Source organism: Rhyacophila brunnea, unplaced genomic scaffold (assembly GCF_057557595.1).
Source record: "Rhyacophila brunnea isolate RB1 unplaced genomic scaffold, BYU_Rbru_1.0 scaffold_9, whole genome shotgun sequence".
In the NCBI taxonomy this organism is placed as follows: Eukaryota; Metazoa; Arthropoda; class Insecta; order Trichoptera; family Rhyacophilidae; genus Rhyacophila; species Rhyacophila brunnea.
The window spans coordinates 16102152-16129290 of record NW_028233361.1 but is presented as its reverse complement, the minus strand read 5'-3'; the positions used below and the strand labels follow the sequence as shown (position 1 = coordinate 16129290).

The 27139-nt window shown below is 32.5% G+C and overlaps 1 protein-coding gene across 1 annotated transcript in view; it reads right to left on the bottom strand.

The window, feature by feature from the left end:
• Window positions 1-21924: 21924 nt before the first annotated feature.
• The window catches only part of LOC147063337 (uncharacterized), a 55220-nt gene continuing 50005 nt past the window's right edge, over window positions 21925-27139 (bottom strand). The window contains exons 2-3 of the mRNA XM_085960027.1: window positions 22552-23116; window positions 21925-22186 (exon numbers count right to left, since the gene is read on the bottom strand). Coding sequence (XP_085816153.1) covers window positions 21925-22186; window positions 22552-23116 — 827 coding nt within the window. The remainder of the gene's footprint in view (window positions 22187-22551; window positions 23117-27139) is intronic.

The following is a 27139-nucleotide window of genomic DNA, read 5'->3' as shown; positions in this document are numbered from 1 at the left end:
CTCTAAATTAATACAAATTTCGCAGAAAAGGTCGCGGACCATCGCTGGTAATATAAGTATGTGAAGCTATTAACATCATATTATAACTTACTATCTATCTCTATATATATATATATATATAATATATATATATACTATCTCTATACTATACTCTATATATACCACTTACTATCTATCTCTATACTGATCTATCTCTTTTTTATGTAATACTGTTTTATATTTCTTTGTTTCTAAATGTCATGTTGTGAACGTCTTAAACTTATAATTTTTAATGTCCACAATATGTTAAAAATTATAATGGTGATTTTTTCAATTAATTTATTAAGGACAACAAACAGTTACATTAATTATTACAGATATGTATAAAAATAGATTAAAGAAAAGATATTGCAACCCGAAAGGTTTCCATATATAAATTATAATATAGTTAAGTCTAACAAGATAGAAAGTAAGAAACTAAGAAGAACATAAAGAAATTACATAACAAAAATGAGAAAGAATATCGAACAATTATTATAGATAAAAAAGTAACATATTTTTAAATATATATGTATATAATATTATACATATATGTGTGTTAAGAATAATTATTGAAATTTATACATAATATGAGTAATCTAAGATAGAACAGAAAAAGAATGGGAAAAAAACATAAGTACCTACATTTAAAATTCGATTAATGTCAATCATACAAAATTTTGGAGATAGCGCGTTTAAACGGAACGGGTGAATTGTCGAAAGAATAAACGGTGGAGAAATACATATTGTAATTGCGAAATTAAAAAAGAGCGCCGAATAAAAGATATTAACTACATTTATACTACTTCGCTGATATTGATTAAAGAAGAATTCTCTTGGGCCACGCCTCTGAGTTTATTGCCTAATATTACAAATTCCGTCCAGAATTGTCGTCAGGTTTTTGTTTTTGAAAAAGTACGATTTGCAAAATAAAGAACCAAGCTCGGTTTTTGGGGATGGTGCCGAATGATGCCCGCGACCTGCTGGTTGGACACGCCTCGTCTATATGGTAATTACTGGAAAATGCTAGGATTTTCCCCGCATATTTCATTTAGCCGATGGGCCTATATCGGGAAAAACTATTTTCCACTTCGGTATTAGATTCAGTAGTATACAGAAGAATTCCGAGTAAATAAATTACTGTGAATTCTTCGCTTGTATTATTCTTTATCTTGGTAGCATTAATATGAGCAATAAAAAAGTATTTTAAGACCTCGTCCAATATGTGACAGTTTAAAAATTACCTTCAATTTTGACTTTTTTGAAATTACTACTGTGACATAATAATCAATTTTCTTATCGTTTTATTTGAATCTCGAACGTCGGCCGTGACGAATACGAGACATGCTTAAATTCACTTGGAAAAATTTCAAACTCAAAGAAAGAATTATAAGGTATTTTAGGGGTAGTCAAAATATGAACCTAATCATATCGATATACGAGTAATGAAAATAACTTTCATATAATAATTAAAGAAATCACTACCTTCATTTTATTAATTTATTGTTTTGATTTTTAATTAATGCAACATATTTTTAATCAACGTTAAATTTAATATGATGTAAGAAGAAACGGGTCTCCGCGAGTCAAAAAAAATCGACAAATTGTGTAAAAAATGTAATTAATTTAAGATATATTTTTCTAAGAATGGGATGGGGTTCCGCAAAAAAACCTATAATTCTAAGGGTTCCTTGAGTCGACAAAGTTTAAAGATCACTGGTCTATACATACACTTACACCAACAGCTTATACCTACATAGACTGAAACCGTATACGGTTTAGAATCGTTTCTGTCCGTTTTTGTTCATGGAAATATATTTTTACAAATTATATTATAAGCATCTGATCGTATCGGTCTATACCAGTGGTCTTCAAACTGTATTCCGCGGAACCCCGGGGTTCCGCGAGTCAAAACAAAAATTCGCGAGTCAAAAAAAAAATCCGACAAATAGACCTTGACTTCGAAAAATTGTGTTAAAAATGTAATTAATTTAAGATATATTTTTCTAAGGATGGGATGGGGTTCTCCGAAAAAAACTTATAATTCTAAGGGTTCCGTGATTCGACAAAGTTTAAAGATCACTGGTCTATACCATACACCTACACTAACATACTTGTGAAAATATATGTTCATGAATAGAAATAATAATTTTAGTATGGCACACGGTTCTAAACCATATACGGTTTCAGTCCATGAATGGCCTCTCTCATTTTTGGAGTGATGGCTCTAAGCTACCCAATATAGGCTAGGATCCAACCAATCCATCTACTATCATAGCAAATAATTTTTAACTACGCTATCTAAAATGTTTTAAATTCTGTCGTGAAATGGCTACCAGCTATACCTATAACATGATATTCTAAAATAATATTGTGTGTTTAAAATTATATACACCTACAAGGTAAAACACTGAATCAGATATGTATATAGACACCACTTTAAAAAGTTAACTCTATATTATATTCCTTGAGACTATATATTGATATTCCTTGAGATTTGATTGAACGTTATTGTCCTATTAATTGGTATCAATAATGTCAGGTTAGTACTGCATTTTGCAGAACGATCGACTTACAGTCTTGATTCATCTGATAGTTAACTGGGATACACAGATTAACACTAGCAAAAAAGGGTAATTTTTTATTAAAAAAAAAAAAATATATATATATATAATATAGCATTCTTCTACGACTACATTATCTAAGCATGCCAAAGAAAAAGTCAGTTGGATATAACCACGGATAGTATCCATATGGTCTCAAAATGTTTCAAAAACATAATTTGAACCCTCTACATCGTACTTCAACTGATACAGGGTATAAACAATAGATCTACTTTTAAAAGATAAATTTAAATGTATCACTAACCTAACCCAACCTACCCTTGTATTTTTACAAGTACCTACCTATTCGAAAATTGGAGAGTTAGAGTCTTTTCAAAATAATGTGTTGTCAATTTCCATCCCAGTACTATGATGAATGGTAAATTATATTGTCTATTTTTTTAAAGAGAAGAGAACATATTACTGCCAAAAGTCGGAAGTCTCGAAATCATGTTATGTGAATTTTCTATATATCGGATGGTCTTGAATTTTTTTCTAGTATACATTGTATTATTATTATATATACACATAATCCGTTGTTCTCTAAATACCTCAATTATCAACTTACCAGCTTTTGGCAGCATCCCCACGAATTCAATATAGTATTCGTTTTGCATATTTTTAATATGTTGAGATTGACATTAGTTTCCAGTAATTTATATGAAATCAAAACAACTAGTACTTTCTTTGAGTTATAATTATTAAGTTATTTTTAATAAAATATATAAAAATAATGAAGAAATGAATCGAGGTTGCAAATCCTATAGTAGTATATAAAGTTAGTTTCTTTTATTTCCCAAAAAATGTTTCGATTGACTACGCCTGCAATTTAAATTTCCATACCGGGATTAATTCTGCCAGAAAATTGTTATACTTACCGAATTAAAAAAAATGATATCCCATTTTAGAAACCACCTAAATAACCATCGCACCATTATGTAACTGAATTACAGATTATATTAATGTCGCGCTAATTCTGACAGGGCTTTGTTGTAAAATGCGGACACATAAAAATATGGCCGGCAAGCACAGGTGAAAATGCCAAAGGGCCATTTTCGGAAGGTGATTTAAGCGTACATGGGTGTGGAGACCTTTCTCTTTAATGCGGTCTATTTGTCACGTAAGCCGAAATTTCCAAAACGGAAATTGTTAGTCGAGGTCAAGGATGTTTGTGTTTGGCCAGATTTAGGCGGACCTATCGACCATTCCATTTTATACTAATGGAAAATCCATCACAACAAACAAGATCTAAGCACTGGATTTGGACTGATCCAATCTACGATATGAGGCCAATTTAGACTATGTATCATACAAAAATATATCTACGTAATACATGACCGTCACAAAGAGGGGGCTGACTGGGCTCTAGCCTGGGGGCTCGGGCTCAGGAAGGGCCCGGCGTGGCGAGTCGACCAGATAAGTGATATAAACACACTTCACAAATTCTTAATAATACTAAAAAAGTCACCTGCGGCTCTATTTTTCTTCAATAATGTTATTATTTATAATTATGTGGTTGTACGTTAGGTACAATTTTTCATTTTGTATCGATCTCGACAACTCCGTAATTCGAATAGATGTATTAAAATATACAAAAAAACACTAAATATACACATTAATTTTACCGCGTACCTACAGCATTTGGCCAACGCTACTGTAGAGCGTCACGCTGACTTTATCTTAAACAATAGGTAACGGGCACGCCAAAAATCCTAACCTGGGGGGCCGCTTCAGGATGTGGGGGCCATAATACGATGTGTGTAAGTCCAAAATTTTATATTTGTGGTAAACAGCGTATTTGTGTTCCAAGTCTAAAATATTGGTTTTAACCGCATTGGAGCTCGAAGCAGGAGCACGGAGCAATGGAGCAATGGGGTTTTACCCGAAGCACTGAAAATTTATAGTGCTCCACTGCTCTGGATGTTTTTTATTATTATTAAAATTTCGTCCTAAAATCCAATGAAAATATTATAATTTACACTTTGCAACAATGGAATTATTTGAAATACCGCAACACTGCCGAGTGATAAATAACCTCACATATTTTGAAAGAAGAGGGTGATAATAAAAGACGATTTGCTGTCGGAATTTTGTTTAATAGAATTAATAATGAAAACCACGAATAATAAACCTTATTTCAAAACTACTTAATTTTTTATATGTTAACATTTGTAGACATAAACTACCTATTAAAACTTTTTACTCGGAGCGGAGAAACTCAAATAAGGGTCCGCTCCAACCCTCTGTTTTTAATACTCAATGCACTTTTACGGTATGAATATTATGTGATCGTGACATGTTGATTCCTAGGATGACATAAAACGGTACATAAATAATATACAGGAGGCCCTCGACTTTCGCACATAATTGGTTCCTGAAAAGGTGTGCGAATGTTGAATGTTCGAAAGTAGAGGGAAGTAAAAAAAAAAAAATTGTGTGTATTTTGAAATATTTATTTATCAAGTAAATATAAGATGTTTAAGAGACATGTTTAAGTGGGGTTTGCGGGTGTTTCCCTTAAAAAGTTATCAAGAGTTAACTGTTTGCCACTCTTCTTTTTCTTATATTAAATAAATATTTTAAATAGTAAATCATTAACTTTACAATATTGCTTAACTGCTGGCACGAAATGTAAAGTGAACCAATCTTTTAATATTAACGCAGTAAACCCAGGCTTTTTTATTTGATTACTGGAAGCAATGTCAATCGGTTTTTAGAAGGTTTATGCCCAGGGGCAACTGATTCTTCTTAAAATAAGAATGTACGACTAGGCATTTTTTTCCAAAATAAACCTGTGTCATCTACATTAAATATTTTGCTAGAGGAATATTCTCCATCTTCAATAATTTTGGATAATGAGGAAATAAATTCTTTTGCAGCATCTTTATCCGCATCAGCCGATTTTCCAGTGAATTTAATATAAACCAACCGTTACTTGCTTGAAAAATCGTGTTAGAATCTTCTTTTTCTAGCCTTCCAATCTTTGTACAAACTAAGAGCCTTCGCTTGAATAATTGAAATATTCAGAGGGACATCTTTTTGATGTTGGTCGTCGATCCATGATGACAAATATTTTTCCATTTCATCCATAACTATGCCGTGTCTTTTGGAAACAACCTTTAAAGATAATATATTTCCACAATTTTGAACGTATTCCTTAATTTTATTTTTATTTTTCAAAATTGAACATATCGTAGTAGACCTGTTTGTATCATACGAACGTTCGATTGAAGCAAAAGATTCACCGCAATCATAACGTCATGTGAAGTTTATAAGTCCTTGATTTCTTTTTGTTCGTATCAACACTGCAGTTTTTCCATTTCTCACTCATGTTTATAAATTTTTAGGGTGAATTATTTCAAATGAAGAAAATTATCAAAACGCACAACATGACACGCCCGCACGCGCTCCTGCGCATATATATATATCCTAGCTAATTCACAAGCAAAGTGACGGGTGCGAGCAGGATGCAAGTGACGCAAGAAATGCACTTGCTTGTGAGCGAGCGAGAAGGGGATATCTTAACCCACGGCCAGCGCGACGTTTTAAAAATACGATTTTTTTTGAAATGTGCGAAATACCGAATTGTGCGAAAGTCGAACGTTCGTAAGTCGAGGTCCGCCTGTATATCCAAAGTTTTTATACGGAGCGGAGCAGACCATGGAGAGGAGCTGGAACAAGTATTAAGTCCCGGAACGGAGCATAAGGCAACTAAGGAAAGTGTCCGGCTCCAACCCTCTGGTTTTAACATTACTTTACATTTCCATCGTATTGTATTTAATTTTTATTTAGCCAATGAATCCTTTATTGCAATAAACTGTATTGCAACGACTTTCGACTTGTTTGACTTGTTTTGTAGGTTATAGATATTATGCTGTGTAAACTTGCATATAGAATACGTGCGTATTTTTCTGAAATTTTGACCATAATAATATGTATACTTCTCGAAGTTTGGAAATAAATGCCACATATTCGTTTTAATATGTCTGATCCTAATAAGATCATAATATGGGCCTTCACAGAGTGGAGGTTTGTATTGATAGATTTTCGTTTTTACGAGAAATGGATGTTAGCCACTTGCTCAACCTATTAGGTCCATACTCATACCAACAATATGAGTATTTGCCAGACCCAGGATTCGAACCTAGGACCCGCGACGTTATAGGCCGACGCTTCAGCCGCTCACTTAGTTACCAATAGTTAAATAAATATACATTACCATGTTCACTCATGTGTCTCTACGAAATAGAGGTTATATTAATGGTTATTAGCCATTTGTCTAAATTATTGGTTACTTGTACCGGAATAAACACAAGTTAAAAAGACATTATGATTTTTTTATTTAACTATTTCACGGTACCTACCTAAATAGCAAATAAAATTTTATAAAATAAAGAAATTCATTCTCTGGAGAAATTGTCATTGATTAAAGTATGATTGCAAATTAAGTATGTAATATAATATACTTAATAAAAATATTTAAAATATGAGCCAATAACCCATCGTAATTAAGTTAGCTTCTATTAACATATCGTAGCATTTTATTCATCAATAAATTAATATAATATATACCAAATAAATTATATAGAGGAGACTAGGTATTCTTCCGATGTATGTATTAAAAAGACTAACAATTTAAAAAAAAATGCGTTTGTTTTAAACATCTTATCTTTCTATATGAAAAGTATCGACCGGGTCAATTTAGCAGCATAGTGACACTTTTGGTACAGTGGGTCGTCTGTTCTAATCCTCCCATGGTGCATTTGGATAATATTCAAACAGTTGAAAATAATTATAACGAGATATTTAAATTTACCATTTTTCCTATGTCAGAATGATACCTAGTTTCCCCTAGGTATAACAAATAATAATTGTCGTAAAAACTATTTAATGAAAAAAGAATGTTGTGTGCAATTATTATCATAGAGCAGTAAAATAGACGGTTGAAAAAATTTACTGCAAAATAATAATATGGCTTGACCGATCGTAATAAAAATAAATAATCGCAATCGGGTCTGGGCTCGCCATTTTTATCGCTTTTCGAATGAATTGGTGCTATTTTTGGTAATAGACCGGGGGGGAGTGTATTTTGTAATATTTATAGAGCCTAATGTTTGCATCGGCCATTAAGAAAATAAAAATAGAAATACGTAAAATATTCTTACTACAATCCCTACCTACTAGTCAGCATTTATTATGAGATAACAATAACTTCGCATGTTAGAAAAAGAAAAGGGCTTAAAATATTTACATCGTTTCCCTTATGACGATCCAATTATTGGGCCTTGAATTAAAAAAAATGTATACCTATGTATATAAGTAAATATTATATAGTCGGTGCTGATTGATGTTAAAAACTGATACAAATAGTCCACACTGTACCTTTTCAGTCATGCTTATTTGTTTTCATTTAACTAAGAATAAAAATTTCAGATGGGGCTGGTTAGTTTTTAAATATCAGTTTAACTCTGCCTAAAACAAACTATAATAGTTTAGGCATGCTCGGGCAAACCGACACAAATAGTGCACACTTTTTCAGTCATACTTATATATTGTTTTTGTTGAATTAGGAATAAATATTAAAGATGGTGTTGGTTAGTTTTCTAAAGTTCATTAAATCCTGCCTAAACCAAACCATTATAGACAAAAAAAAATCTTATATCTATGAAATATTTAAATACAATATTATGTATGATTTAATGGCATAATTTTAGATATTTTATAAATAAACGAATATTTTTGGACTATTATTTATTATGGCTTTGTTTAAGCAAAAGTAAATTGAATACATACTATGTGCAATGTGTAGTCTTAGTTCAATGAAAACAAATACGCATAACTGATAAAGTATATTGTGCACTTTTTAAGACAAATCTTAAGACTACCTGCACCTTTTGCCACTGATATATACTTGTACTGAAAATGTGTTTAAAAACAATGTATATGCCTTTCATTATTTACAGTGTTACACTAATATATTTCGCTGAATTGTCAAACTACTGTCAAACAACATTGTCCTTGCTTTTTCGTACAAGGTGGTTGGTTGTTAGTAATTTTGGAGGGAATGGGACGACTGGACTCCGGACAATTGGATGCCGCACTGTCGTAGTCAGTCAGTATTAGTATAGTATAGTATAGTATAGTATAGTATAGTATAGTATAGTATAGTGTAGTGTAGTGTAGTGTAGTGTAGTGTAGTGTAGTGTAGTGTAGTGTAGTGTAGTGTAGTGTAGTGTAGTGTAGTGTAGTGTAGTGTAGCGTAGTGTAGTGTAGTGTAGCGTAGCGTAGTGTAGTGTAGCGTAGTGTAGTGTAGTGTAGCGTAGCGTAGCGTAGCGTAGCGTGGCGTAGCATAGCATAGCATAGTATAGCATAGTATAGCATAGCATAGCATAGCATAGCATAGTCAGTTTCTATCTACTACTTAGTAGTTTTAATTCATTTTACTCTTAACATAATATATTCTTTATTGCGGATTGAGAATTACCATGCCTAAGGCTGTATATAAAATAAAAAACTCTTTTTTCGTTGGAATTTGTTTGTTATAAACGATAATTTTATTTCAGTAGGTACTAACACCCTTCTTTTGTGACGCCACTCATCACAACGTTCCCCAAGAACCCAATTATTTGTTATGCATTTGATTGTCACTACACCAGATTCACAGAATTCATTATGTCTCCTTATTTGAACTTGTTTTGGTATCCAGGCGCGCTTTTGCTTATACTCCCTCCTGTACACCTTCATTATTATTATTATTATTATTATTATTGTTATTATTATTAGTACAATTCATAATGTGTATTTCATTATTACGACGAGTGACGCCGCGAATTTTGGACTGTACCGACTTCCATCTTAATTAAAGCAATTGTACGCGTTCTAAATATGGATTCTGAAATTCTTCCCTGCACACGCGTTGTGCAAACACAATATTGTATACTATCTTTGTAAATTTTACTGTCTCAATAAATCAATGTACATCCTCAAGTTAGCCCCTTCCCTACCAAAAATATTCCACCCCTCTCTCCCCGTATTCGTCTGGAGCCAAAAAGCGGTTTGTTGATACCTACATATTCATTTTAAATGCTTTTTAATAGAAAAGAAAATTTAACATTTTTTTTAAATTAACTTTTAAAAATTTTTGTTATCAAATTTTTTAATTATTGTTTTTTATTCATGAAGATATTATTAATTTCGTTTATCTATATATATTTTTTTAAATCATTGTGTCTTTTATATTACAAATAATAAAATAATAATTGTGTTGGGTTTCATCACTACAGAAAATTTGAACTACAACCGGGATTTAATGGTTTAAAAAGATTTTGAAATAAAAATATAAAATAAAATGGATAGCTGATGTTTTCAACACAATCAATTATTTTCAAAAAAACCAAATTGTGACTACATTGGTTTTAGAGCAGTTCGCTGCTAATGAAATCGCCATTGTGGCTCTGGCGTAGAGGGCAACATTTTGAAGTAGACCTTCCATTCTTCATTGGAGTAGCAATTTTTGAATATTTAACGATTTGAATTTTAATAACAACAGAAAGTATAAAATTTTATACATTTAAATCAATATAAACAAGAAACAGCTATCTTACATATTGTTTTGTATCAAAATAGAAATGTAGTATCTACAAAAAATTGATTATTCAATTTTCAATGCCAATTGAAAAATAGACTATTAAGCTTAGGTATTGCAAAAAATGCTAATCCGTCTGAGCACACTCATACATTAGAAAGGCAGCCCAATCATAAATTTTACAGATCCAAAGATTATTACCACATCGTTGTAAGTTATTCCAAAAGATCTGGCTGGATAACATACCGCTGGCCGGCAAGAGAGGGCACAGGGGTGACTGGCTAAAAAAAGTGACGTGCAACCGCTGTGGCACGCACAATTTATTCCACGTCAGAACTTGCCAAAGGTTGAAGGTATAAAGTTCAGTGTATCACCTTCGTAGAAACCACAATGAATTTTGATTTTCCTTTGTTTTGTCGTCAGCAATTTCGCAGGCCATAGACAAAGACTGAAAACCGCTACAGAAATTCTAGAATATAATCAACAATAGTTGATTGGTAAGGAAGGTACGTCATAAATTTATTTAAAAATAATAATAATAATACACAATTGGGGTGCTTCACAATAATTATGAATAAAGTCCAATTTTCATAAAATTCATTCAGTGGCTAGATAGAACAGATTTCTATAGTGTGTTAATATTACAATCGTAGTTCTACAATTTTCCGCATAAATGACAATACTAGTATTGATAAGACATCAAATTGAATGTGGATCATGTCCATTTTGACAGTTCCTTCAGCAGTATATAGAGATATTTGCAAACATTAATTTGCTAATATTAATAAAGCCTGAAAATACTTTATGTTTCGACTATTTATTTAAATTGAACCATGTACTATCAAAAGGTGGTAAGAATATACAATGAAAACATTCCAGAATTTTACAAAAGGAGTTTTAACTTTAGGTCCAAATATCTCAGGATCCATTTTGATGGACTTGATCCATAATTACTGTGATCCACTCATATATCATAATGTGATGTTTTCACATTTTCTCAAAAAACCCTATGATAATATGACCCCAAGCTCGAGCTAGAGAAGAAACATACAAAAAAGAACTCACAAAATGTGTGAATGGACACAATAGAAGAACTTTTACAGATACAAAAACTGCATTGAGTTGTTTTAGAACGCATTGAATAAACGATACCCACGATAGCCGCGTGACTTAAGCGCCGCTCTATAGTGTCGAGGGTCCCAGGTTCGAATCCTGGGTCTGGCAAGTACACATATTGTTTTTTCAATTCGTGTATGAGTCAGAGTATGGACCTAATAGGTTGAGCAAGTGGCTGACATCCATTTTTCGTAAAAATAAAATCTGTTAATACAAACCCCCACTCTGTGGAGGCCCATATGATCCTGTTAGGATCGGACATGGTCGAAAGAAAAAAAAGAAGAAAGGTTATATATATAGGTATAATAATATGTAGACAGTGACTAACAATTTGAAAGTCGATCAGATTACATTACCAGTATATTTTTATGACCAAGACCATAATTTATATTATTCGTAAAGTCTTCGTAAAAAATCAGTGAAATATATTTTTATTGACAAACTAAATCAATTATTCATGTTCAGAAAAAGCTTTAGATACGTATATAATATTTTGCGAGACATAATGGGTGGAAGATCTTCGAGTCCAGAACCACCCCCCCCTCAGAAACGAAAAAAATAAAAATCATGTAGGTAAATTAAAAATAATTTCTTCTTATTCTTCATCATGGCAGAATACACACTCCCAGGTGAAGGTGAATGGCCAACTGACGGAGGGCTTTGAAGTATCTTGGGGTCTATAGCAAGGAGACGGATTAGCTCCCATGCTGTTCAACTTAGCCCTCGAATCCGCTATCGGATCGGAAATGGTCGAAAGAAGAAAAATAAACGAGTCGGTATTCCAAGATGAGATAGGTACAAATCTGAAGATGTATGGAATCTTAACCGTTGATTACGTCTCGTATAAGTATGGTGAGGTGCAACCCACGATGGTCGAGCGGCTAAAGCGTCATGGGTGCCAGGTTCGAAACCCGGATCTGGCATGTACACATATTGTTTTTCAATTAATGTATGAGTCAGAGTATAGACTTAATAGGTTGAGCAAGTGGCTGCCACCCATTTCTTGTAAAGACAAAAAATCTGTTAATACAAACCTCCACTCTGTGGAGGCCCATATGATCTTATTAGGATCGGATATGATCGAGAGAGGTGCAAGACTCTAATCATGGGCTGACATACCTACGTATCGGGTAATAATATGCAATTATAAGGAGCTAATGAATAGCGAATTACTACAAGGAGATTTAAAAGACGTTTTGAATAAAAGTATCATGATTTCAGACACGTAAAGTAAGTTTTTCTATGTTAAAATGTTCACATAAACATAAATAGCTAAATAGAAAGATGTAAGGGAGGCCTTTATTCAGCGGTTGTTCGACCCACAGCTTATAAATAGAGGAGGTTTTAAGCCATTCATCCAACCCATTGGATTCTATTACTGAATCGAACACACTTTGAAAAAAATCGGGATCTAGCTCGCGACCCACGAATTCATCGATGCTTGCTCTACCGTCCAGTCTATAGTGGGAGTATGTATGGACATCCACATCCAGTGTTAGTATGTTAACATACTTGTTACCAAGAATGGTTGTTGTTGTTAACCACTCATCAGGTCATTATTCTGAATCAAACATATATCCGTGTTACAATATTATATATCTAAAATCGAAAATCGATTGCCAAAGTAGCTTGATTTGGAAGAGCGCTGATGAGTAGGTATTAAAATTGACCAACAGTTAAAATTTGTCGCAATTAGTATGTCACGCCGTAGCATATTGGTAAATACGATGGATGGGGCGTAAACCCGAGAGATACAGGGTTCGATTCCCCGTCGGGGTGGCTTACTTTTTTCAAAAAAGATTTTATCTGTTGGTTATAATATACTCTTTCAGAAAGTGTTTTTCAAAATTATGTATGTTCAATAATTAGAATGATACATTCTTTCAAAATTATGTATGTTCAATAATTGGAATGATACATTCTTAAATCTTGTGAATTATTCGTTGAATAAAAGAAATAGTTAATTATATATATATATCTACATACTTATGTCTTATACCCTCTTATGTGATTTTATCTTTTATATGGAATCACATTATCATGAATTAGCACTTAAATAATAAGTAAAATGTATGTATCTAAGCTTAAGTTAAATATAAACTTCCGACCTTTAACAGCTTAATGTGTAAGATTTTTTTTTCTTAAAACTGAAGTCTCGATCATTCACCTTCTTGATAAATTACCTGACTAAAAACACGTAAATCACAGGGGTTCCCCGAAACCACATACCTACGTCAGAAAAGGCGGCAGGTACCTAATTTCGTATTCGTTGTTACAAAAATAGCTTTCTATCGTGATATTATGGTCTTTGAGGTATGGAAATACAAGCTATGGTAATTCCATTAAAATGTTTCATTTATTTATCCCCGTCAGGTGAAGTTGGTATAGGTATTTCCTTGAAAACGGATCAATTTTGTAAATTATCGTTATAATGAAAGTATATAAATAGAAATCACGATGAAATAATGTAAAATGACACCTTCTTTTTAGAATTTATAAAAAATTTGAAAATACACTCAACAAAAACATTACTTAATAAACACTCACCGTTATTGAAGATCTGCAAATGCTGTCAGCCGTGTCGCATCGAATCCATTCTTGTTATAGCAGTATCCAGAACTTTTAATCTTATTTCAATAATTAAAGAAATGTCAGTAATGAAACTCTCCAGTTTTAAGTGAATATACCGTAATATAAATAGTAAATCATCCGGACATGAACCAGATATAAATAATTAATGACCAAACCATAGACCACATTCTTTTCTTTCGACCATGTCCGATCCTAATAGGATCATATGGGCCTCCACAGAGTAGAGGCTTGTATTGACAGATTTTGTTTTTACGAGAAATGGATGTCAGCCACTTGCTCAACCTATTAGGTCCATACTCTGACACACACAAATTGAACAACAATATGTGTACTTGCCAGACCCAGGATTCGAACCTGCGATCCACGGCGTTATAGTCGAACGCTTAAGCCGCGCGGCTTAACACCATGTTTATTGAAGGTGTACAAAACTAATAATCTTTATCTAACAATTTAAAAAACAATGGCTCTAAAGTTGTATAATTGAAAGAAAATACACACCTTTATATATACACGAGAATTACTGTATCTTAAGTCCAAATATAACACGTTCAGGAGAACAGATTTAAAACTTTAAAAGCGTTTAATGTTTTAAAGAAGATTATTAATCAGTTATAAATAAATAACATAAGTAAATGGCTGTAAAAGGTATTGTATTAATTTAGATACATCACATATTTAACTCTTTTTTATAAAAATCTGACATACGATACCGTGGCTCTGTTATACATATATAATAATATATTATATAGTCTTAAATCCAACCGGGTGTAATTTATTACTGAAATTCTATTTTGAAATTAATTTATTGGAAGTCGTCTATGGTCAATATAAATAAAATTATGATTAATAAAATATAAAAGGCTAAATTCAATACGTCAGTACGGCTTTCTATTACCGTTTATATCACTTTATTGAATCTAAATAACTACTATTCTTATTTGACTTGATAGTAGTTGCGTAGTTAACATCTGCATGATTCTGGAATACGCAATGATTCGAATACAACGTGTGAATTTGACACACTTGCGAGATTCGAACCCGCAATCCATGAAGCGAGAAGCGAGGGTTCTAGCGTCTGTACTGCATTGACCAGTCGTTTTATGATGTATTCAAATTGATCCTCTCCATTAAAATTATTTTTCGTTATGTGAAATACGATGAGGGCAATCACTAACTTCATTATTTTAACGTGATTGTAATTCATACTCGTTGATTTCCACCAAGGATTTACAGGATAATTAATCCTCTTGTTTGGGCGAGGATATAATGGTTTTTAAATAAATTAAAAAAATTTTGTGTCAGATTAGGTTAGGTTAGTTAAGGTTAAAAATTACACTAGCACAAGTCTGCCACGATCATCCCCCTGATAATAAGATGTAACTTTGGATCTTTCATTGGAGTCGTGGCTAAAATAGAAGAGATAATTCTTATTTTTCACTCAAAACTCAATCACATATTCGTTATATCGCAGATGATTACCTTATTTTCTCGGTAAACGTCGACCTAACTGTCATCAACCACCGTTTAAGTTATGCATAAAAAATATGAATTATTCTATTTTGGCCACGATTCTAGGGAACGATCCAAAATAAAATTTCACGATCGCGGGTAATCGGTGAAGACGATCGGCTTGAGAGTCTGTCTACCAGTGTAATTTGAACTTTATGATGGACAGAAAAATCTTACACTTACTTTTTCATAAAAATAAACACATAGATGAATGAGTCCAATTCATATACTACCATGGTGATTATAATATACTTTAAATTTAAATGAAACACTTAGCATGCTTTCGATGGCGTATCTCCACCTTTTTGTATAGTCTTACCAGTCAATGTATAATGAATATATATAATTTGAAAACATCTCATGCATATATACATACTAGAAAAAATCATTTTTGAGGGGAAAAAATACGACACCCGACGGGACTTGAACCTGTATCTGCTGGATTTCTCTTCAGTATGCTTTTCCAATTAACGCTTTCGCTGCTGAATAGATAATGAGATTTTAATTGCCCCCTTTAAAATGCACGTTAATTACATCGATCGGCCGCCTGGTCATTACGCACCGTGTGCGTCTTCCGCGTCCAAAGTATTAAGCTACAGGCATCTTAGTTAATTACGACGATTTTAACTAGTAGTTGTTTCATGGAATATTCATCTAATTGCGTTATAATGTTGGCTATCGGTTTAGTATTTAAAAGTACCTAGGTATCATTTTATTCCTTAATTACTAACCGACGTCGCGGATTACTCCATTATTTAGTTTTTATAACGTACTTAGACTTGCTAATAATTTTAATAAACCATTTTTTTATTCAATGAATAATATCTTGTGTTTTATTCGTTGAATAAAAAAATAGTTTATTAAAACGTATAATGACTTCAATAATGACCCAAAGCATGAACGGAATAGATTGATTAAATACAATTTCTTGTAAAAGCAATCATCTGTCAACCTTCAAAAAACCTTCACCGAGAGACTCATATGAATGATATAAACCATGCATATTTTAAACATATGTAATTTACAAACTTTCACTGGGAAGACAATATAATATTATGCATGTTATTTCAGGTAAAATAATAAATGTTGGAAAAAATGAGTATAAATAATGAAGAGAATGCATAGTTTGTTGTATTTTATTTAGGTTATTATAAATTCAAGAATTCGTCTCGTAAAATTACAGATGAAATTCAATTTATAGGTATATGATACTGTTCATAGTGGAATTAAATGTACCTATTCATTTTTTATAATATTATATGAAAATGATAAACAAAATTTTAAATGGTATTATTGAAATTAACTGTTGAACTTCTGAAATGCAAAGGTGTGTCTATGGCTTAGTTGGTAATATTATTAGCTGAAAATAATGTTCTAATTTCAGAATATTATAATTACCATTTTTATAACATGAATTTACTCTATAATTTATAATTAATAATGTTACCAACGTAGAAAAAACGTATTATGATAATATATTTACTTTAGTCACAGTAGGGATAGTTAAATGCCAATATTTTTATTTAAAATAAAATATGCAAATAGGTACATTTTTTTTAAATTTACAATAATATTTAAGTACTTACATGCATTTTAAATTTAATAGTCAATACGTATAATAATCATGATGAACATACAAAATGATAGTGAGGATTTATAATAATTAAATTATGTAAATTGAACGTGTTAAATAATGTTTGAAAATAGTTTTTTTCTTGCTTCGTATCAAATAAATAATGATAAGTACGTCCATGAAATCAGTAAAGAGTACTTACACGCGATTAACGTAAAATATAAGTTACCAAAATTCGCGTGGTATTTTAACCATCCATTAATCAGTTCTTATCAAGAAATTCTTTAGGTTTGATTGATGAATTATTAGCTATTTATAGAGAAAAAATGATAAAAAATGTTTTTTTTAGTATACCTAGATAAGTATTTTTTTAATAAATATTAGTTGCTCTGACGTGAGCTCATAAATACATTTGTGATATTAGTAAAGTGCTGAGGATTAAATAAATACAAGTGACATATATTATAATTTATAAAAATGAGCTAAGATAAGTAACACGATCCAAGCAATATGTGCTTTATATGAAAACTTATTTTATTCCTGATTGATTGCACTGCATGGATTTATGTGTATAAAATTATATTATTATTTTCATAGTAACGTATCTAATATAAGTCTGACATATCCTCTTACATTAAATATTAAAACACGCCATATCAATGTGTTTTCATACAATATTAATAATCCGTTATTTGAGAACAAAACACTAATTAACAGAATGTGGAATAGGTACAGTTTTGTAAAATTTACAATTCCACATTTAAAATTGTTACTAATACATTTTTATTCTTATAAATTCCATTTTGATCAATTTTATCAATATATCTATTATTAATTTATAAAGCATATTTAACATTGGTTGTTGGTCACTGAGTTGGTTGTCACATATTTAATGTCAATGTACTCAATTTAGTCACCGGGCCACTTATATTTGTTCAATCCTCAGCACTCAATAATTTGTCAAATAAATAATATTTGAAAAAAAAATGATTTATATAATATTATAATATATGACAGTTATAAATGTTTGAAAATGGAATGCGTAGCAATGGATTACAATTTTACTACATGTATGAATATTAAAAATGTCGAATGACAATATTAATTGCTAAACATTCAAATTAACTTAATAAATAATCACTAGCCATTGATTTAATAAAACATAAATACAGTCACATAACGGAAAAATAAATATAGCACGTAACATATAAATGATTGTGGGCAATAGTTTTTACAATAAGCATGGCGATTTCGTACAAGATGAAAAAATAATATTATACTATTGACAATGCAAAAACAGTACGTACATGTACTAGTTTGAATAAAAGCAAATATCTCTTCCAATTTTAATGGATTTCCAACATATAAAATGATTTGTTACACGTGACATAATTAATTAGGTACTTACTATGTAGTTACTACCTGTTAATATTTTTTTAAACCTACCATTCTTTTAAATAAATAGATATATAAACATTAAATGAGGCAATGTGACTTTTTCTTTTGAAATATTTATTTTAAAAATGTTTATAGCGGGATTTCTCAAGGTACGGTTTCATTCAGTGAGAGTCAAACGAAAAGTCAACCCAAAAATTACATTGTCATGAATAATAATAACCCGATACAATACGTATGTGTTGGAATTCAAGGAAAATTGATATTGAATAACAATTTGGAATATATTATGAAACACTGGCTACACATTTTAATTTCATGATTTTAACAATTGATTTGTTTACTTTATAGATCAGGAATTAATTATAAATAACATTATTCACGTGTATATCTCATTAAATTAGCAGTAAAGTTTATTTTTTTAAAATTATAAAGGGGACCTTAATCCATACCTATTATCTGTGGTGAAACGATGTGTTAGAGAAACAATTTTTCCGTAATAGTTTTGTGAGTTCAATGAATCAGTCCGCGCGATAGATTGTCTGGTTATAATGTGTTGCCATCAAAAAGAACTTCGTTTAAGTACCAATTAGGGGATAATTATCTATATCTGTATACGCATTGAACCGGGGCTTACCTGGATTGACTAGTGTAATAATTCTCGGGTTCACTCATAATAAATGTTGTATTAGTACAATAAAATCGCGGAAAGTTTACATTATTCCAAAATCAAATTATTAGGTAATTCTACTTTTAGTATTAGTGGAAGTTCAATATTGTGTTAAAACGAAGAGTTGGGTACTTCTTCATATTGAACAAAAATACATACATTTTAAATGATAATCTATATTTTTATATCATTAAACAACTAACAAAAACCGAAAAAATCTTTAATTGCATTTTCACGTACAACGAGAGCTCCAGCCAGAACTACACATTTTATTATATTATAATTAGCTCGGAGCGTTCGCACATAATAAATATTTTTGTTAATTTCTTTCGGAGATTGTGCTGATTTGGTAAAAATGCAACTTTAATTTAATAATGGACGAAATCAAGTTACAATCATCAATTGAGAAAATTTAATATTTAAAGTCAAATATGATTTAAATGGTAATTTTCCATTTCGTTTAAAAAACTAACTATACTTACATTATTTTTTATATATAAATGTTCTACAGTAATAATAATAAAAAGTGACCAATTTCAGGGCGTGCGCGATTGAACAAGATGAATTATATTGACTTATAAAGTAACATTCTGCCAAAAAGCGTGCATTCTTTTTTAACATTAATTATACATTATAAAATGTTTGCGATAACTGACAATATAGTATTTATTTTTTTTGTACAAAATAAATTATAAGCAATACAGAATTCTATTAGTTTTATGTCTACGTAAGTTTTCAAGGTATCTTCATTATCACAGATAAAATATACATGTACAGTACCGCCGAAAAACAATAACAATATGATTTTCTAGAAGTGTTGGGAAAATGCATATAAAATATGTAGGTATACGGTTGATTATATTGAGAGATCATATGCCATTTGAAAGTTTGTAATACCAGAATTTTAAATCCCCGCAATTCAGTATCCCGTCCGACTTGGCGATCCTGAAAAACTGGGATTTAAACTGTTGGAATACCAGGATTTTGGAATTAACTTTCACATGATTTTCTTCTGAAGTAACCTATTTTTGATTTGAGAAAATTGTGAGTTACTCATTACATCAGTGGAGATATACGAAAATTTTTAATTAAATCCTTAATCTTGTATAAATAGGTAGGTACACTCATTTTTCAATATTTAAAAAAAAATCATTTTCTTTTTAAAATAAGACATTTAATAAATGAATGTAAATAAATAAATTTATTTTTATTAATTAAAAATAATATATAATGAGAATTCGAAGAGGAAATTATAAATTGATTGCTTAGAATATTTAAAAAAAATCTCATTTGTCACACACGCAAAAAGACGAAAATATAGCAGTAGTCAACTCATTAAAATATTATTGTAAATTTCAACATTAGTGGATTTTTGAGATTGTATATTTATTGAAAGAAAAAATTCTTTCCGCTATTGTAATCCCTAATTCCAATATTGTCTATGGAAATTGTGAAAGAGTCCCACTGTTGAGTAAAGTGTACACAAAAATGTGTGTAATAATGGATGCCGATTATTTTTTTAGTTATTATAGATATAATATTTGTGAAAAACGAAATAAATTGTACCAATATGAACTGTACTTTGGTTTATTTTTGAAAAAAAAAGCATGAACAACTTTACTAATAGTAGAGTCTGATGATCCACATGCAAATACACGACATGATATACAAAACAACCATGCAATACATTATTTTGTTTTTATTATGTTGGTCATCATGCAAATTTTTAAATTAGTAAAATACAAAATACTTCTTGTAAGTAACAACACTGAAACGCATAAAATGTTATGATATGGTTTTCGAATTGTGATTTTTTCTCAGCGGTCCTGTTTTACTATACATGAAACTTATTGTAGGTATATTATAAGCTACACATAAACAATGTAAAAATCTACACATTTTAGCATGAAAATAAAATAGTTTATATTTGCATTCCATAAATGATAATATTCTCCTTACTCATATTCAGCTAAAGTCATACCGTACCTACCTTATGAGAAAATTTAGACGTCAACCAGTGATGAGCTGTTAAAAAAAACATTTTTTTTATTCGCACCCGGCACCCATCGAACGAATTTAAATAAATCTAATCCTACTATATAATACGAACCTATCTCTTATTTTTACTTAATTTGCATTATTAACTTGACCGGAATAATTACTATTAAATATATAATGATCGCAATGTGATATGGTACTCGTAGTTCCGTGGTACCATTGAAAGACGTTTTATTATTATATCATATTAAATTATAGTTTATATCTTTTAATTAGAATTTTGCTTTGAACCGAATACGTATGTATTATATTATAATGTATTATGTTCTGTTCCGTAGTTTATTTTATGAATCACGTATATATCTAGATACCTTTTCAGTAGGTAAGTATATAATGTGGCCAAATCGGTCGGTTGTTAGATAAATGTAATGAAAGTAAATCCATCCGAAATCGACGTACGTATGCCGATGGGCTCATACCGTCGTAGGAGTGTTCGTATTTATGTGTTTCGCGCGATTTTGTTTCTTTACGAAGTGGGATTATTTAGAGAACGTCCATTAGGTATTGTTAATCATAACAGCTCATCGCAAAATGTCCAATTAAAATAATGAGGTTTTGGCATAACTGAATTTGAGTGAGGTTTGAATTGTTATAATAATATAACTTTACTTAAACCTAATGATATGAAAATCGCTACGAATCTAATGCATTTAAATTAATTATTATTCAACCTCTCAAACATAGTGTCGTCTTGTAAACAACATGTCTGCCTTTACCTTTCCGTATCACAGCCGAGTATAATAGATAATTGCACACTAAATAACAAGATTCTCCCTGGCAAGATATTGTTACCAGGCTATTAATTTTATGACGTAGCGTTCGTGACGATGGTGGGATGGCGAGGGTCCGCGGCGATCTCCTTAACGACTTCCTTCGGGATCTCCTTCATGACGTCTTTGACGACGTCCTTGACGACCACCGGCCTGGCGTGGTGCTTGTGTCTTGGCTGCGGCTCATCGTCCACCACGGCGTAGATCTGCCCCGTTCCCAGGTCGATGGACATCCGCGGCGGAAGCTCCACGATGGCGTCCGCGAGCGCCTCCCATCTGGTGGGCTGCAGATCGAACCTGCGCATCGTCAGAGTAATGTAAGGCACCGTTTATTTTCCCGGCGGATTTACTGAGTCATCGTGTTGCGGCTAAGTTATGCGGCCGTGAGTTCATCGCGTATTTACAGTTAAGCCAAAGCTCTATATTAGCAAGAAGAAGAAAAATTGATTAATTCATCCGAGGCTCTCGCACCTACTCAACTAAGGCTATATGCTACGGTCGAACCTACAAGCGTAAAAAAATTACTGACTTACATCTGAAAAGCGAAGTCTCGGCAGCATCGAGATTATAAAAGATTATTATCACCCGTTTTGTGTTCGCTCGATTATTTCGATAATAACTGAATCCTGTCAGATGTGGTGCCGGGGCCGGCGGATACTCACTCTAAGTCGGTAGGTTTGTCTGTTTCTTCGCCGTTCAGATCGGGAAGATCGTCCCCGACCGCGGCAGTTTCTTTCATCAGCGCGTCCGTCAGTTCCTCGATGGTAGGACTGGAGACGGTCTCGTCTATTTTTTCCATCGACGTTTCGAGGATGTCCGCTAGGGAGGCGACCGTAGCGCTGGGGGTCGGCGGCTTGTCGAAGCTCGGCACCGGAGTGGGCTTAAACATTTTGGAGGGGGACGTGGCTGTCTCCGAGTTAGGCGACTGCGGCGGCGTACTCATCAGCTCGTCCATCACTTTCAAAGCGTCGGCTGGTTTTTCTCCGGCTCCTTTAAGAGGGATATACATTCCTGTGTCATTATTTGCGGTAGGCTCTGCTTTTGCCCCGGGGGATAAGATATTATCTGCTTCTTTCTTCACTTGACCTGTGATATTGTTGACTGCTTCACCAGCGGCGTTGCCGACGTTCGAAGCGGCGCCCTGGATTCCGTGTGCGGCATTCGTTACAGCTCCTTTCACTTGATCCACTGCTTTCGTCACCGTCTTAGAAGCTGCATCTCCCATATCTGTAAAACAAACAAATGATTGAAAAAGATTATTCAATCATCAAATGCCTACTGTAACAAATACAATAATACATCTTCAAGATATGTGAGACGACACCATAAGAGCCTGATTCATTTTAAATACATATTTAACACGGATTTGATACAGGCAAAGTTCGACAGACGCTACCCTGATTGCAAAGTGGCAGTTCAGGGGGATCAGGGATGTGATTATGAAAATATGATCGTTTATAAAATGCAGATAAACTAACCAAACATAACCTCAGTTCTTTAATTATGTTTCTGTCTCATGTACTTAAAAACCTCTAAAATAAAACTAATACGTACGTAATACGTAAGATCTCTGTTAGATAGTTAGGTGTCAGAAACATACATAGGATTATTAGAAAAAGCTTTAAGTAAATTTAGACCGAGTGGAATTTAGAATTCAAACACACAACGTTCTCTTATCTTGCAAATGCTCTATCCCAATGCTTATCATGATGCTATGGGCGAATTAAAATTGTTCTAATAGACATATTTCTATCATTGCTCAAAAATAATGTAGCATTCTTAAATGTTGTGTATATTCAGTATTGATTAAAAAATAATTATCAGTTTCTGTACGCTATACAGTATACACTATGTTATATTTATACCTATTTAGATTACTACTATTTGTATCTATAATCCAAGCAGATTATTTCAGTACTGTCATCAAATGTGTGAATATTTAGTTTCGAATTTATTCCAACACCAGCGTTAAGTATACTCATACCCTTTCATGAAAATTTGTCGATAATTTCCTGTCAAAGTTACAGCCCATTTTATCAGTCTGTTGACCTTACTATGAAATTACAGTTTTATTACAAACGCTTAAATTTCCAGCGCTAATATTGATCGGTAATATTATAGATATTGCCAGGTAAGTGTGCAATAACACACCTATTATATGCAGTGATGGGATTTAATATTATTAACAACAAGCGGTTCGTCCTCTTTCAAAGTCACATTTTTTTTAATTCAGTCAATTGTAATCAAACACTTCCATATTGATTTAGACTATCATCTACATCTTTTAATTTTTCGTATAGTTATACCCTTTATACCCTTTTTAGATAATTTGGCCTTAATATACCAGGATCGCAGACATAATTTAATGGAAGGCCTATCAAAATCACCATCATATTTTTAATAGTAAGACGGTTAATTTTATCTATTATACAGATTTATTTATTTAACAAAGACACATTGAGCACATAAGACATTATTAATTCAAGACGTTCACAATATTAACTGACGATTTTGTAAATATCATAATACCAAAATTAAATATTAGTTTTATTTAAAACTACATCTATTTATACTATATAACAATAGCCACACAAAGGTAACAGAAAATAGCACATTATTTGAGAGTTTCTGAACCCAGAATGGAGTCCATCAGGGATGTGTGTTATCTCCCCAGTTATTCAATATATTATATGGAGACCATATAACGTGGAGAGCTCTAAATCACTGACAATCGAATAACAATTGGTGGCCCGAAAATAAACATCTTAAAATTTGCAGATGATACCACGCTAATCGCTGCTGATGAAAATGAACTCACGGAGTAGCTACACCGAGTAGAGGAAGACAGTCGCAAATACGGCCTCCTTATTAATAGGATTAATATCAAGTTAGCGGTTGCCTTCTTCCAGCAGCAAGTATATTCCAAAACCTAGAAACAGTGGAGAGATAAGAAAACGCACACAGATCGCGAAAAATGCAATGACACGTCTTACCACTATATGGAAGGATCGGGGGAATTTAAATTGCCATGAAAATGATGCTTGTGCAAACATTGGCGTACTCCATATTTCTATACGATGTCGGTGGACCCTGATGGCAAAGGATCGGAAGTCAATTGATGACTTCGAAATGTGGGGTTGACATCGAATGTTTAGTATTTCTTAGACAGAGCACAGGATGAACCAGTCAATAATCCAGAGACTACAGATACAGGAATGGCTCTTGACAATATTTTAAGACGCATTCTGCAGTTTTTTTGATATATTATTATAGTGAAGAGACTGGTGATTTTGGGTTACCTCCAGGGAAGGCAAAGCAGAGGATACTCTGCCCTGAGAGAAGCAGAGGTTTGAGAGGGGCAGGAAGTCTCAAGTTAGGTCATTCAACAGATGATAGAATTTTAAGGTATCACGATTCTCAGTCATGACGGAACGACCAAGAAAAGATTATTATAAAAATCGTTAGGTCTCTTTAGATTATCCTGTCCAAAATTAATTGTATTGGGTAGGTATGCGTTTCGCGCGATTATTTAAAATTGTCAATGACACTCGAAACGTCTGAAGATAGTTACAATCTACAGCAATAAGAAAGTTAGTTCAAAATTTAAAATTGTTTTTCCATGATACTTCCAGAGAGTTTAGTATGTACCAGGCGAATGTTAAATATATTTTATACACTTACTAGGTGTTTTATTTCTAGCACTTCTCTTTGGATCATAATATCTGAATATAAACATACTTCACATAAATAAACATGCATCTTAGTATTTCCCGTTTCAACGAAATAACACTGCGCCGTCTGATGGTTGCAGAATTTTTTTCAGAAATCTGAGACTTTAAAGAAATAATATTCTGTTTATATAAAAAAAATATGAGTTTTTTAGTCATAATTAGCATATTCCGAAAATCGAGTTATGAGATAATCGCAAAACGCCACCAGAGCACTGTTTTTTTTTGTAATTGGAAGAAAAGTATTGAACTCTCTTGAAAATTAATGGGTGAGTGAATCGATTTACATGATTTTTTATAATCTCAAGGCTGCAGACACACAACACAATACGAGAAATATAAGCTCCCTGATTGGTTAGAAAGGCCTTGATGACAAAGCTCACATTATGAATTATTGACAAATGTGAGTTACGATACCAATAGTCAACTTTGTCAACGATTTTCATATGGTTTGAAGTGAATTTTGATAGACAACTATTTTTCTTTACTTGGTATATTTAACTCAAAAATTCCAAAATGTGAGTTATGCTTATATGCTATAGGCTAGGGTTTCCCAAACTATATTCCGCGGAACACCAGTGTTCCGCCGAACCTGAATAGGTGTTTCGCGACCATTTTGAAAGGTTTTATACACTGCACACATTTAAAGATCTTCTACTAAGTAGATGCAAAATAATTAAAACTAAAATAATTAAAGAATCTAATTCATATTGAAAGGCGAGTGATGATACATCTCCACTGATGTTTATGACGTCAAGTATCTAGATAGGTCATGGCTCCCACAAGGGGGGGGGGGGGGCTGACAGGCCTCTAGCTTGGGGGCCTGGGCTTAGCCCGGCGTGAGAGATCGACCAGCCAAGTAAGATAAACACACATCACAAACATGCACCAATAGTAAAAAAATGTCACCTGTGACGCTGTTTCACTTCAAGCATACTAACATGTCCATAATTGTGCATATCAACATAAAACTGGGTGTATAAAAATACAAAAAATCCGCTAAAAATACGTTTAATTTTACCTCGAACACCATTTGGAATATGCAACTGTAGATCATCACATTGATTTTAACCTTAGCGATAAGTAGGGGGCCCGCCAAAGATCTAGCCTGGGGGCCCGCTTCGGGATGTGGGGGCCATGATCTAGGTATAGACGGAGGACCATCTTTTCTCACACCGTGCGCATGAAAAAGATGGGGTATATTGTTTTTAACTGACCGGCTAACAAGTCTTGTCAGTTTAACGACAGTTGCCAAAATTGGCAGAACGGTTAGCTGCGCTAATACATAACCTACAAAATATACTAAGTGTTCCGTTAAAATTTCCGGGTTTGCGAAGTGTTCCATTGCAGAAAAAGTTTGGGAAACCCTGCTATAGGCGATTCATATGGAGGTTCTAAAGATTAAGAACCGGTTCGGTGAACACACTAATAAATTTCAAGAATCGGGTCTAGGAACCCCATACTGATATACGCCGAAAATAGGAAAACATTCTTTGCGCTTATAATATCAAACAGACTACAT